The 12,730-nt window shown below is 43.1% G+C and overlaps 1 protein-coding gene across 4 annotated transcripts in view; it reads left to right on the forward strand.

Annotated features, from left to right (window-relative positions):
• The first annotated feature begins 1,891 nt into the window (after window positions 1-1,891).
• FAM131B (family with sequence similarity 131 member B) overlaps window positions 1,892-12,730 on the forward strand; it is a 62,968-nt gene continuing 52,129 nt past the window's right edge. For 2 of the 4 annotated variants that reach the window (XR_015795781.1, XM_088138566.1), the window contains exon 1: window positions 3,960-4,475. Coding sequence is in view for 2 of the 4 variants with exons in the window: in XM_088138566.1 (XP_087994692.1) it covers window positions 4,448-4,475 (28 nt within the window). In the remaining 2 variants the exon portion in view is untranslated. Of the gene's footprint in view, window positions 3,604-3,959; window positions 4,476-12,730 lie in introns of those variants that run through there. The other 2 variants (XM_088138568.1, XM_088138567.1) reach the window with 2 other exon arrangements.

A 12,730-nucleotide genomic window follows, 5' to 3' on the forward strand; every position in this document is an offset into this window, starting at 1 on the left:
TGAAACCTTGAGGAACATCCTCCTAGAGGCTTTTTTCAAATTTAAGAAATGGGGAGCCAGGAAGGCTGCAAGGGAGAGATGCATACAGAAAATATCTGCAGCACCTTAGACCTCTAAAGCAGCATTTCCCAACCATGGCAACTTTAAGGTGTGTGGATTTCAACTCCCAGAATTCCCCAACCAGCTCAAGTAATCACCAAAAGAAATTTGAAAGAAATTCTAAAGCATCCTGAGAATGGGGTAAAAAAAATGTTTGAAAACTTAGAGGGCAAATTTTAGCACCACTGCCCATCATTCAACCCTGGCAGTTAATGTTCAAATGTACAAGCTGAACATCCAGAAGCTGATAAGCATCAAGATAACCCTTAACATTCTTAGTTCCTTAGTTCCTTAACATGTCAGTTCTATCTGTTCTGACATTCAACTTGTCTCCATTTTCTTGCCTCCCAGCACTTCAACTTGCGTGTGCAATAACTAATAAGCACCAGCCCCCATCTACCAGTACGGAAGCATCTGGTGCCTGTTAAAGAAATATGCCTGACAGTTGAATCTGGCTTATGAAAGCATAGCATCTATTCATTTAACTTTATGCATTGAATGTATTTGATGCTGTAGCTGTTTACAGGGATCAGACTGAGCGGTTGAGTTTGGAGCATGAGCAACATCTAATAACACCTTAAAGACTAACATATTTATTATGGACTTTCAGAGAGCAGAGAGGCCCACACCTGAAAGCTTATGCAATAATACATTTGTCTTTGTTTGAGAAGCTACATTTGTTGTTCTCAGAATGACAGACTAATATTGCTGAATGTTTCTGGAGAACCATCTATTCAAGCAAGGGCAAAATGACTCACAAGAGTAGTTCTTCCTTTCCTCTGTGCTCACAGTGCGTTTGCGAGTTTAATGAAGGTAAACAGGGCAATCATGTCTGTTTTGTACATGCCTCTGTTATTCAAATAAACCACAAGGAACAGGTGTGAGTCTGACTTTAATATCAAAAAAGTCATTTAACTCAGAAAGCTTAATTCTCCTTTCCTCACTTGCTTTAGCTCCCTACTGTGTATCCCCCAAACTTTTTTTTCCCCAGTAGCCCAACTCTGGAACCAGAGGAGCTAGCCAGGAAGAAAAGGCACTATTTGACAAAGTATACAAGGTGAGAAGAGGAAAGGGAAAAATGCAACCCCCTTTTGCTATCTTGAGTGGATACATAAACTTAATTCTTATTTGAACAAAGAAGAGAGTAAACAAACAAGTGTCATTGCCCCCAAATATATCTTGAATCATATGGCTTATCTGCTTTTCAAATTTAAGTAACTTTAGACAGGAAGAGGACCATTCTATGTAAGCAGATTTAAAATAATTATTTGAGATTTGTAAATAGACAAGGTCTGAAATGTGATTTCTTCTTTCAGCACTAAGAACTTTCATCTGTATCATTTGAGTTCTTTTGTGTGATTTCTTTTTTCAGACACATTTTTCATATATAGATACATGTAAGTGTGCTGCATGCTTGTACACAGTCATGGAGGGGAAAGGAAAAGGTGCAGATTTTATCATATGTTCCCATGTTTGAAAAATGCTGCCTGCAGCAACCCCTGAACTTCTTCATGGAGAGATTAAGAATAAAATACCAGTTTCTAAAAATCCAGTACTTCTGGCATAAGTACTCTAGCTTCTTTATGCCACAGCACTCTAGCCACCACATTTCAAGCATCTTTCATGAGCAACAGGCTAGACTTCTATAACATCCTATCCTACACACGCACATTCTGCAAAATACAAAATCTTTTTAAGATTACCTTGCATGAGCAACACGGTAACCAGAAGCAAAACAGTTTTCTCTCTCCCAAGCTTGCATTTCCTGTAATCTGTTATACCTCCATCCCTAATAGCAGATCACACTTCCAGACTCTATGTTGTATTTAGATCAAGGGGAGCTAAAAAGAAAACAGGCTGGACCCACTCAGTGCTAACTGAGAGTTAAGTCATGGTTCCTCTCTTCCAGGAGTTAAGCTGGAGATGATGCTCCGTTCCAGGCTGGTCTTCGCAGGCAAGCAGTTCTACAATAGCTATATCTGACCCAACCATACCATTTTCTCTTGGCCATGCCATCTCCTTCAGTTACAGTGGGTGATAATGATGTGTGATATCCTTCACACAGAAAGTTTGTGGCCTCAGATGTCAGGCCATCTTCCTCTCTGTGGTTCAACCCCAAATGAAAACATTTCTGTCTGAACAGGTGTTTGAATTCTATGGTCTTGCTTTTGCTGTTTTGGGCTCCATGGATTTGTGTGTGTGTGTGTGTGTGTGTGTGTGAGATTTTAATCCTGGTGCTGTTTTTAGCCTGTTTGTTGAGCTTTACTCGTGGAAAACTGTTACAGTACTCAGCTTTTATATCCTTCCCTGCTATGTCACAGCTCTCTTTTTGGTACAGTATAGTGCTGACCTTGAGATCACTATTAGTAGCAGGGACAACCCATTGAGTAGTTCTAGCCATGAAAGCTTCTGCCACCATGCATTTGTCTGGGAAGAATTAGTTGTCTTAGTCTTTTGCAGAGTCTTGCAGATCCTTTAACCGCTTTTATTTATGACCACACAAGTTTTTATGAATTACTGTCTACATCAGCAGATGTATGAAATATGGTCCAGGGAGAGGAACATTTTATATACACAAAGTTGTTGGGAATGTGGAGAGGAAGGAAGCTGACATGAAGAGATTGTTCAGTGACAGGCAGATAGAATTATTAATAGTAATTATAATTAAAAAAACAACAACAAAATCTTTCCAGGGCAGCTTCTACGTCATTCTAGTGCAATCAATAACCAAACTTTCTGAGGCATCTTAAAACAAAACATATTTGTCTCTGACATTTGTTTTTGCTGCAACAGATGATGCTGATCCGGCACGTGTAAATATGAAAGCTCCCCTTCTGGTACCTCACGCGGGGAGCTCTCCTCCATGCCTGTTGCCTTGAGGCCCCGATCCTCCTCCTCCTCCACCTGCTGGGATGGCAGAGAAGCCAGGCTCGCGAGTCTGACAAGCCTTCCCCATGCAACCGGCTGCAGATATTTCTGCGGGGAGGCACCTGGGGGCCTCCATTCAACTGCAGGCATCAGGCGCCGGCCCGCTCAGCTCTGTTGTTCTCCCTTTCCGTCTCGTCTCGTCTCGTCTCGTCTCCTTCCCTGGTTTCTTCGCCCGAATTTATCTGAATGCCCTGTCTGCCCCGCTTCGGCCTGTGCGGCCGTTCCCCTGCCGCCGCGTCTCCGCAAGGGTCTCGCCTCCGTCTGGCGGAGCCCCCCGCGCGCCCGCAGCAAGCGATGCAGTGCAGCGCAAGGCAATGCGGTTGCGGCGCGTGCTCCGAGGCGCTGCTGCAATTCCCCCTGGCAAACGCTGGGAGGCTCTGCGCACGCGGAGCCGCTGGGGACCGGGGCGGGGAGGAGCGCGGTACGGCTTTCGGAGCGCCTCGTCTGTCGGCTGCTTCGCGCACCGGGCTGTCCTGCTCTAGAGCAGAGCGCGGAGCCTTACAGCGCGGAGCCTTACAGCGCGGTTGTTCTGCTTACGGCGCGAGTCCCGTTGGGTTCAAGAGGGCTTAATCCCAGGTAAGGCTGCATAGAATGGCAGCTTGCGCCTTCCTGTCCCGGCTGCCATCCTCTGCATGCTCACCCGGGGAAGATGAACGGGACTTCCTTTGAACCCAACACTTCGTCCCGCGAATCCCTGGTTGGACTCCGATTTAGCTCGCCGGTTCCTTTCTTTCCCCAGGGTGTGCCTCAAAATGCCCCCTCCAGCACGGGATCCCTGCTCGCAGCAGCCTTCGCGCGTGAATGCGAGTCCTCCGCTTTGCAGCGCCACTCCCCCTGCCGCCGCCGCCGTCGCCGCCACCTCCGCATGCCGGGGCGGATGGGCGGGTGTCAGAGTGTCTGGCTGGTTGGCTGATACTTCGAGCATCACACGCAGCAGAAGCGGCAGCGCGGGGGCTCCTCGTTGCCTCCTTCCTCCAGCCGCGGCTCCGACTCAGCCAATGGCAGCGCCGCGCAAGGCTCCCGAGCTGTTTACCCAATCTCAGCGCTCCTTTTCCTCCTCCCCCGCCCACCCCTCTCCCCTGTGAGCCCCGGGAGCATCCTTTACCGAGCCGGGCTCAGGGAGACGGCAGCGGCAGGTTGGCGGCACCGGCGGCGGAGGGTCTCGCGCCCTTCCCTCGAGGCGTCGCGCGCTGTCCGCCGCAGCCCTGGCTCGGAGCGCTCTCCCGCACCTGAGCGTAGTGATGAGGAGCTCCCTCCGGCCCCGGGAGGGCCGCCTTGGGGACTCGCCGTGACGGGAACTCCGCTGCACAGCGCGGCCGCGCTCCCGCCTTCTGCTTCGGTGCGCAGGCTGCTGCGGCGGTTGCTCCTTCCCCACTCGCCGCCGCTCCTTCCTCCTGGAGGAGCCCCGCTGGCCGGAAGAATGGGCTGCATCGGCTCCAGGACAGTAGGTAAGGAGGGGCGTGGAGGAGACGAGATGGAGGCTGCCGCAGTTCCCTTTCGGGGTCAGGCAGGCGTACATCTGGCCGCCCTTTCGGTTCTGGAAGCTGGGCAGGGCATGGCCTGATGCGGAGAAGCGCTGAAGACGGGTGGCGGTCCAGGCGGAGCGCCGTCCTTGTCTCGATTGTCGGCGGCTGCTGGAAGGGGCAGAGGGCGAGTTCTGCGCCAGGACCGCGGAAAGGGGTAGCCCTGCTCCCGGATCTGCGCTGCCATGCCCCTTCTTGGCAGCGCCGCTCGATGTGCTTTTACCCCCGCTCTGCCTTTTCTGCACCCTGCAGGGAATCTCTCAGCTGAGTGATTGGCAGCAAGAGGCTCTCCCGGAAGCCCAGAATGCGCTTTTTTGTGGGATGGTTGGCAAAGAAGGTGTGTGTGTGGATCTGCCTCCGCCTGACAGCCTCCTCCCAGGGATGTCCTTATTGGCATGGGCGGAGGGGGGGGGGAGCAGGGGAGAGATAGATGGTCCTGCCCCTTACACCTGTGTAAACCTGAAGATCAAAGGCAAGGCAGCAGAGGCTTGAGGGAGTTGTCAGTCTTCTCTCTTCCTCATCACAGTTGGTGTTATCAGAATCTATCTCTCTGCAGTGATAGCTGCACATCCTCCCTCCCTTCCTTGTAGTTGCTGCCCACGCCTCAGCAGAGAACAGCCACTGGATCCCTCCCACAAGAGAGCCGTCTCAAATCCTTTGCTTCTTTGCTCCTTCTTCCCTTTAAAGCCTGCTGGGACCAGTCCATCCCTGTCCCAGTCCAGTATGTGCTCCAGAGTTTCTCTTTGCAGGGAATTGCAAAACGAAACGCTTCTTTCAGCATCCATAGGCAACTGTACCTGTTCAGGAAATATACCAGAGGGGGTAGGTTTGGGGTACCCTTAAAGGCAGGCATAGATAGGTTGATCTTGATCCACCAGGAGTTTTACTCGAGCAATAATCAATAAGAATTATACATTCCCATTTAATGAGGCTTGTTATGGACACTTCCCCAGTAGATTGAAGTCCCTGTTACCAATCAGTGATGTGGTGTAATTCTGGCATTTTGTGCCATTGGCACAGAAGGATTTTGAGCAAACGCTACCTCCTTCTTCCACGCTATGCCTGCTCCACCAGCTAAATTACTTTTCTATGTATTATTTTTTACTTCTTTCTTGCCAGGTCTCTGATGCATTACAAAGTACCTGGGCATCCCATTTTAGCTTTGCAACCCAGAGGCTGCAGTTGTTATTGCATTTGTTAAGAAGTAATGCCACTGAACATTTTCAGCTCAGAGTAATATGCTCAGGGTCATACTGCAAGATTCAGCAATCTTTTATTATTTCCCAGTGAATGTTGAAGTTTATGGCTTGGCTGAATTTGAATTGGCATCTGCTTTGTCCCAACTACCAATCAGTTTTTCTCTTCTGCCACCTCATATTTTTCTCTTCCCCTGCCCCTCAAGCATTGACTTTTTAGAAGGTACAGCAGTAGTCATAATGGGAAGCGTGATTAAGGGAAATTAGGAATCTGTTTAGAAGCTGAGGAGGTCATGCCATATGGGCTAAACTAGACACGACACAAGAAAGTTGGGAATAGATTTGTAAGCACCCCCCCCGAAATGTATGCTTTCTCTGCAAAAGAAAATAATTTGAGGCCACATTGTTTAATATTAGGTAAGAAAGTAGATAGATTATTTGAAGGAAAAGGGTTAAGCAATTTTCCATTTCTGCCCTGTGCTGCTTTTCTCAAATTTTAAGAAGGTGGGGGGAGAGAATAAATACAGTATGGTTTAAAACAATCTGTTGGAAAATATCCACAAATTGCTGTTGTCGAGTCTAGTTTTGCACTTTATTGTAAACAGACTATTGACACATATTGAAGGTTCAATCCAAAGACACTGAGAGCTGTGCCTTCGAATTCAATGAAATATGGGTTGCATCCTTCATTTGGGTTTAATGATGGTCTTGTCTCCTCATTGTATCTGTCTCAGTGTTCTGCATCTTTCGGCATGTATTCTGCCACCGTATACTAATGTTGAAAGTCTTGGTTGTGGTGGCTCAAACTCTCAGAGAGATTTTGGGAGACTAGGAAAAAAACAGTGGTTGTACATGGAAGTCCTGTAATACATGTCATATGGAGTTTCCTCCTTGATTAATGTATGGGTGCCACTCTAGGAAATAAAATTTTGAAGTATTAAACTTACGTAAAACAGCCAAATTATAAAGGGTTGCACTTTAGAGATATATGCGATTTGAATAAAAATTTAAGGTGTGCCACCGATCTTAAGAAAGATTCTTGCACGCTTGGCATCTTACCTACAGTATTAGTATGCGATGCTGCTCTTCACTGGCTGTTGATGCATCTGATGAAATGTAGACTTGGGTGAAAACTGACTCAGCCGTACATTTGTTTAAAGTGTCATAGAGATTCTTACTGATTTGGGTAAAACATGTTGAGATCTATTAGCAAATTCTTTCTAGCAATAGAAGCTGTTGAATGGATATGCAGTAGAATAGAATAGAAGCTGTATGACACTGTTGAATAGATTAGATTCTCAACATGATAGATGATAGATAAATATTTTTATGACTTGCTATTTTATTGTAAAATGTATTAAGGTTGGGATATATGTTGCTCAGTGTTGGCTTCAGTTGGAGTGGCTTGTAAGCCCAGTAAAACAAATAACAATAAATAAAGTTAATTTTTCTTATTATAAAATTCTCGAGGATAGGGTAATGCATTCCAGAGACAAATGTTTACAATAGTAAAAGTAGGTTACATTGAATCCAGTGGGACTTACTTCCATATAAGTGTGCATAGGATTGCAGAATAATTCTTTACCGTACCTGCTACAGAGATCTAATACCTTATGGGTGTGGGAAAGGAAAGAGCTGCACTAGGAAAATGACAAAAAACAGGGAAACCTTAAGCATGCTTTGCAGCTCTTCCCTGGTGAGAAGAACAGCCATTAAAATAAAATGTCATTTAGCTAGAGATAATCTGACATTTGGGAGCTCAGGAAAGATCTGTTCAGTTCATCTATCACAGGTGTCCCCAAACTCTTCAGCTCATCAACCCCTTCATGAAGTTTCAGATTGTTCATAGACCCCCAAACATTCATCATATGAAAACAATTTAATAAATACTAAATAATAATAATAATAATAATAATAATAATATCATCATCCACCCCTTGGATAGTCCCATTGACCCTTGGGGGTCAATACTGGCCATTTTGGAAAACCCTGATCTATCACATCCTCAGGAACAGTTGGCCAATAACAGGCTATTCTTTTAAAAATAATATTATGAAAATAGCAAAGTAGATAATCATAAAGATTTAATATTTATACATTAAAATACTCATGTTTATGAAACTTTTATAAAATGTTTTATGTTTATATTCCAAGCAATTCAGGTGGACTTATATAGTCTCTTCTGCTACAATTCTTTATCCATTTAATAATCTACACTTAACATCCTACTTCTGTTTGAAGCTCCCTGCACTTATATTACTTGTTGACAAAACTTTCCTGTATGTTTGTCCCTGGCTGTCACTCTAATTCTTACTTCTATCAATCAAACTCTGTAATGAAATAATAAAAGTAAACTGTCACCTGAATAGCAACATTCTTGGAATACTTAACTGCATTTGACTATCCTTAATAATAGGCAAACAGTTTACAGACTGGTACTCAAATCATCGTTTGACTTTAGTACGGTTATTCCTCTGGAATACGATTCTTAGTTTACTCTCTTTTGAACAACTGTTGCAAGGAGTATTTGTTCGGATTATGCCTTCCCGCTTGCCATGACTGTGGTAGGCTAGCAAGTGTTAAAAACATCACAGTATAAGAACATCAGTTAATAACAAAACCAGTCACAGTTATGAAAACATGTATTTTCAGTGGGCTGATATATCATCCTGGCTTAGGGCTTGGGGAAAGAACCAGGGCCTTCTTAAAGGTGAAAGGGTTGAGGCTAACCAAATCTTTGGGAGGGGGCACTGTTCTATAGGGCAGGTGCTGTGACAGAGGAGGCATGCCTCCTGGATCCCATCAGATGACACTGTTTAATTGATGCGACCTAGAGACTGCCTATCCTGTTGGATCTTGTTAAGATAGGCAGATATAATTAGAGACAGATGGCCCTGAAATATCCAGGCCCTGTGCCACATAGGGCTTTACCGGTGATCACCAGCACCTTTTTGTAAATAATGTTTTGCAAAGTATATTTACAAAAGTCTACAAGAATATCTACAGGACAACTGAATTACAAAAGCATGATCTCTTTGGAAATGATGCTTTCACTGAATTCTGCCACTGAATTTGTATCAAAATCTATCAAGGAACATGATGCTATCCAGGTGTTTTTCTTCCCAGTAGTGTTCTCTGATCTGGGTACATCAAAAGTTAGACTTTGTTTATATGTTCCAAATTGTTGTGTGAAACCTGGTTTGACTATTTTTTAAAATGCTCAAAAGTATGCCATCCATTTCTAACAGTGTCTTGCACAATCAGAAAAAAAACTTTTTTTTCTAGGATTTTTTTCAAATGTATCAAACTGAAAATGGTAACACGTGTATGGGAAATAAAATGCAACCTGCTTGAACCAAAGATGCAAGTAGAACAACAGAATTAGTGATAAAAAACGGCTCTGTTATTTATTTATTGTATTTAGATACTGCCATACTCCACATGGACATGGCAGGGCTCATAGGAATAGAAAGACTAAACAGAGTGCCATGCAAAGTGAATGTTTAATAAAAACATAAAATTCCTATTAGCATTAGTTCCTAATGGATGCAGAATGACAACATTCTACTGCATTGAATAAAGTGTTTGGTGAAAAGCCCTCTACAGGTAGTCCTTGTTTAGCAGCCACAATTTGGGATCCTCAACTCGGTCGTTAAGCAAAGCAGTTGGTAAGTGAAACCATGACTATGCTTATGAACTTACTTCAGCTTTCCTTTGCTTTACAGACCTAACGAAGGTCATAAATGCAAGGACTGGTCAAAAAGTTACTTTTTCATCACTGTCATAACTGAATGGTTGCTAAATGAGGCAGTAGCTAAATAAGGACTACCTGTATTTTTTGCACTGGAGAGCTGTTTAATTTTTGGATCAGGAATCTCAGGGAAGACCATGTGTGTGAGACTCTAAGTTGGTGTTGTGTTTTTAATTGCACTGGCCATACTACCTTCAACTTTCTGAAGATTATTTTGCTTGCTTCCAGCCCAAATTACCTTCTACCCTGAGTGGAGAGCCCAGATCATTTCCTTGTAGCCTTTTCAAAATATCCCACAAGATCTCATTGCCCAATATATGATCTATTAATCTAATGTATTTTCCAAAATATACTCCACTTCTATCTCTTGCATGTGAATATCACCCACACATTCTTCTAAAATAACAAAGAGCAACCCAATAACACCCACACTTAATTGGCCAAGATTTCACTGAAGTGCTCCTCGTTACCCATGTAGACATTTTAAGGCAAACTAGGACTGGATATCTGAGGAAGAAAGTATTGTAACAATTGCATTTATGCACTTCTAAGATGAAATCTGCTGTTTGTGTAACTGCAATCTGATGCTGTTCATTAACCATGTTGTCAAGCATGATGGGAGTTGTAGTCACATCTAAGAAGTAGGAGATGGCATAAGTAACTGATGGGTGGTGATTTAGTAGCAATAGTAAAGAAATCCAAAATCAAACACTCACCTTAGCTATAAGCTCCAATTTAGCTTCCACATCTATAGTTTGAAAATTACTATAGTGACATAGCTTAGAGTAGTGTTTTTCAAACTTGGAAACATTAAGGTGTGTGGTCTTCAATGCCCAGAATTCATGCTGGCTGGAGAATTCTGGGAGTTGAAGTTCACACATCTTAATAGATTGCCACATATTAAAGTTACCAAGGTTGAAAAACACTGGCTTAGAGGATGGTGATCCTGCACTAGTTACAGCCCAAGCACATCTACATCATTTTTCTCTCAGTTTCTTTCCCATATTGGTCCATCATATTCCAGAATATATCTGGAGCACGAAGTATTATAATTCACATACTCCATACCATTTTGTTAGAGGACTATTGTTAATTTTTGTCTGCTCTTTGGGGGAAGAATTAAATATGCCCATTGATGAATTTCTAAAATGCCTATCAAGTCAGGGTTTAAAGACCTTTGAACAAAGGGAACGCATCTTTGTTAGAATGCTGTGAATTCTAGTTTACTCTTGGCTTGCCATTTTTATTATCAGAGTGTCTAGAGTTCATCCGTTGGGAAGCTCAGGCTGTGAAATTTGAGGATGAAAGCACATTGCAAGGACTGCCAATTCATAGGGGAGCGAGAAGGTGTTTCAGCGGATCTAGTGCAATTTATGCATATTTTCTTAGAACAATGTTTCTCAGCCTTAGCAACGTTAAGATGTGTGGACTTCAACTCCCAGAATTCCCTGCCAGCCAGCTGGGAAATTCTGGGAATTGAAATCTACACATCTTAAAACACCAAGGTTGAGAGACACTGGCTGAGAGGCAAGATCCATTCCATACAGCGAGTCTTCATCCTGGGCACATTCATTTACAGCTGTCATCAAGTTTATTTTTGTTGCAGGTTTTAAAATAGGAAATAGTATGCATATTAAAAGCAACATAATACACAAGGAGAAGTAACATATCACTGGGATAAAATAAAATCATAATCTATAAAAAGAAGGTTCGTGTTAAAATAATCAAGGTTTGTTTTTAAAATGATGCAGACACTTGATAATAAAGAGCAACAGATGGACAGATTTCAGGCACTGCCACGGTGCAGAAACATTTTGTTATGCTATTAATTCAGCCAAGGCTGCAGACCTTTGCACACTAGGGAATCAGTCCCACTGAACTGAGTAAACATGTGTAACGTATTAGAGTTCCCGAGCTTTTCCAAGCCATTTCATGTCGTTCAGCTCTGTGCTTTGTGTGTCAGTCCGAGAGCAGTTAACAATGCATGAGAGAAACTTCCATATTTATCAGTAACACTATTTTAGAGAAGGCATACTGTATGTTATAGTATTAATATTAAAAGTCACAAGAAATATGTTAAACAGCATTTTCCAGAAATCAGATGCTTTTTTGTAGAGTATAAAAATCAGCTTTGCTAGTTGACAAAATTGACACGTGCCTCTAGTCATGGCGATGAATTTGATAAAATGTCCCTTTTCTAAGACCGTGAAAGCTGCCAATCCTCTTAACATATTCTGTAATAAACCTCTCTGCTTCATATTTGTGACTCTGTTTTAAGTGTTGCACACGTACACGTGCACATACACCGTAGCTTTTTTGCTTTGCTTTCTAACATTTCAAGAAATAGCCATTTTTCAAATTTTATCTTTTGGTTTTAGACCCAAAGATCCTGCTACCCTAACAGAAGGTACTTCCACCCACACAGTATCACACATGCTGCTGAATTTAAGCAATTAGGAGGCAGGGGGTATGAACTGAGAAGACATGAGGTCGACAGGCTGCCCTGAATTTTTTATTTTTAAGAACTGCCGCCTCCTTCATGCAATTACAAGAGTATTAAGCTTGTGCCCTGAAGTTCTTCTCTGCTGTCCCCCAACCCTTTCACATTCAACACAGAGAACAAAGTTTAGTTAGTGGTTGATCACACTGGATCTTTGGGATACTGTACTGTATTGTTGTCTGTTCTTGCAGAGTGTGATGGAATGGAATTATGAAGGCCAGGCGAGGGAGATTGATGTCAGGTTTAGCCCAAAGAACTCCAAGAGACAATGCAAATTCAGTTCTGCTGTGTTTATTAGCTACAACCTCTAGAAGGAATCTCCCCAGACTGAACCCTAGCTCCCAATCCAGCCAGTCACAACACCATGAATTCCTCAGGGAGGTGCCTGATCCTCTTGCACTTCCCATGCTCTTGCGGTGAACTAAGAACGCGCTTATCTCCCTGAGCCTGGCCTTCATAATTCCATTCCATCACAAGAGTTCCAGTTGCATAGGCATTTGTGCCCTTTTTAAAATTCATTTAGGTTTAATGTGCAGTTCTCTTTTAACTTTTCATTTTTTATTTCCCCCCCTCAAAAAAAAACCTTGGTAAAATATTTTTCTTACCTAATAGAGTTTTCCTTTATATGCAAACATGAATTGGGGTGGGGACTATTTGAAGAAAAGAACGTGTTCAGTTTAATTTAATTAGTTCTTCCAAGTAAGAATATATTTAAATCAGATATGACTTCCTA

The sequence above is a fragment of the Python bivittatus genome, unplaced genomic scaffold (genome assembly GCF_059951505.1).
Source record: "Python bivittatus isolate LINGU-HERP-01145 unplaced genomic scaffold, Pbiv_v1 ctg000270_np1212, whole genome shotgun sequence".
Taxonomy (NCBI): Eukaryota; Metazoa; Chordata; class Lepidosauria; order Squamata; family Pythonidae; genus Python; species Python bivittatus.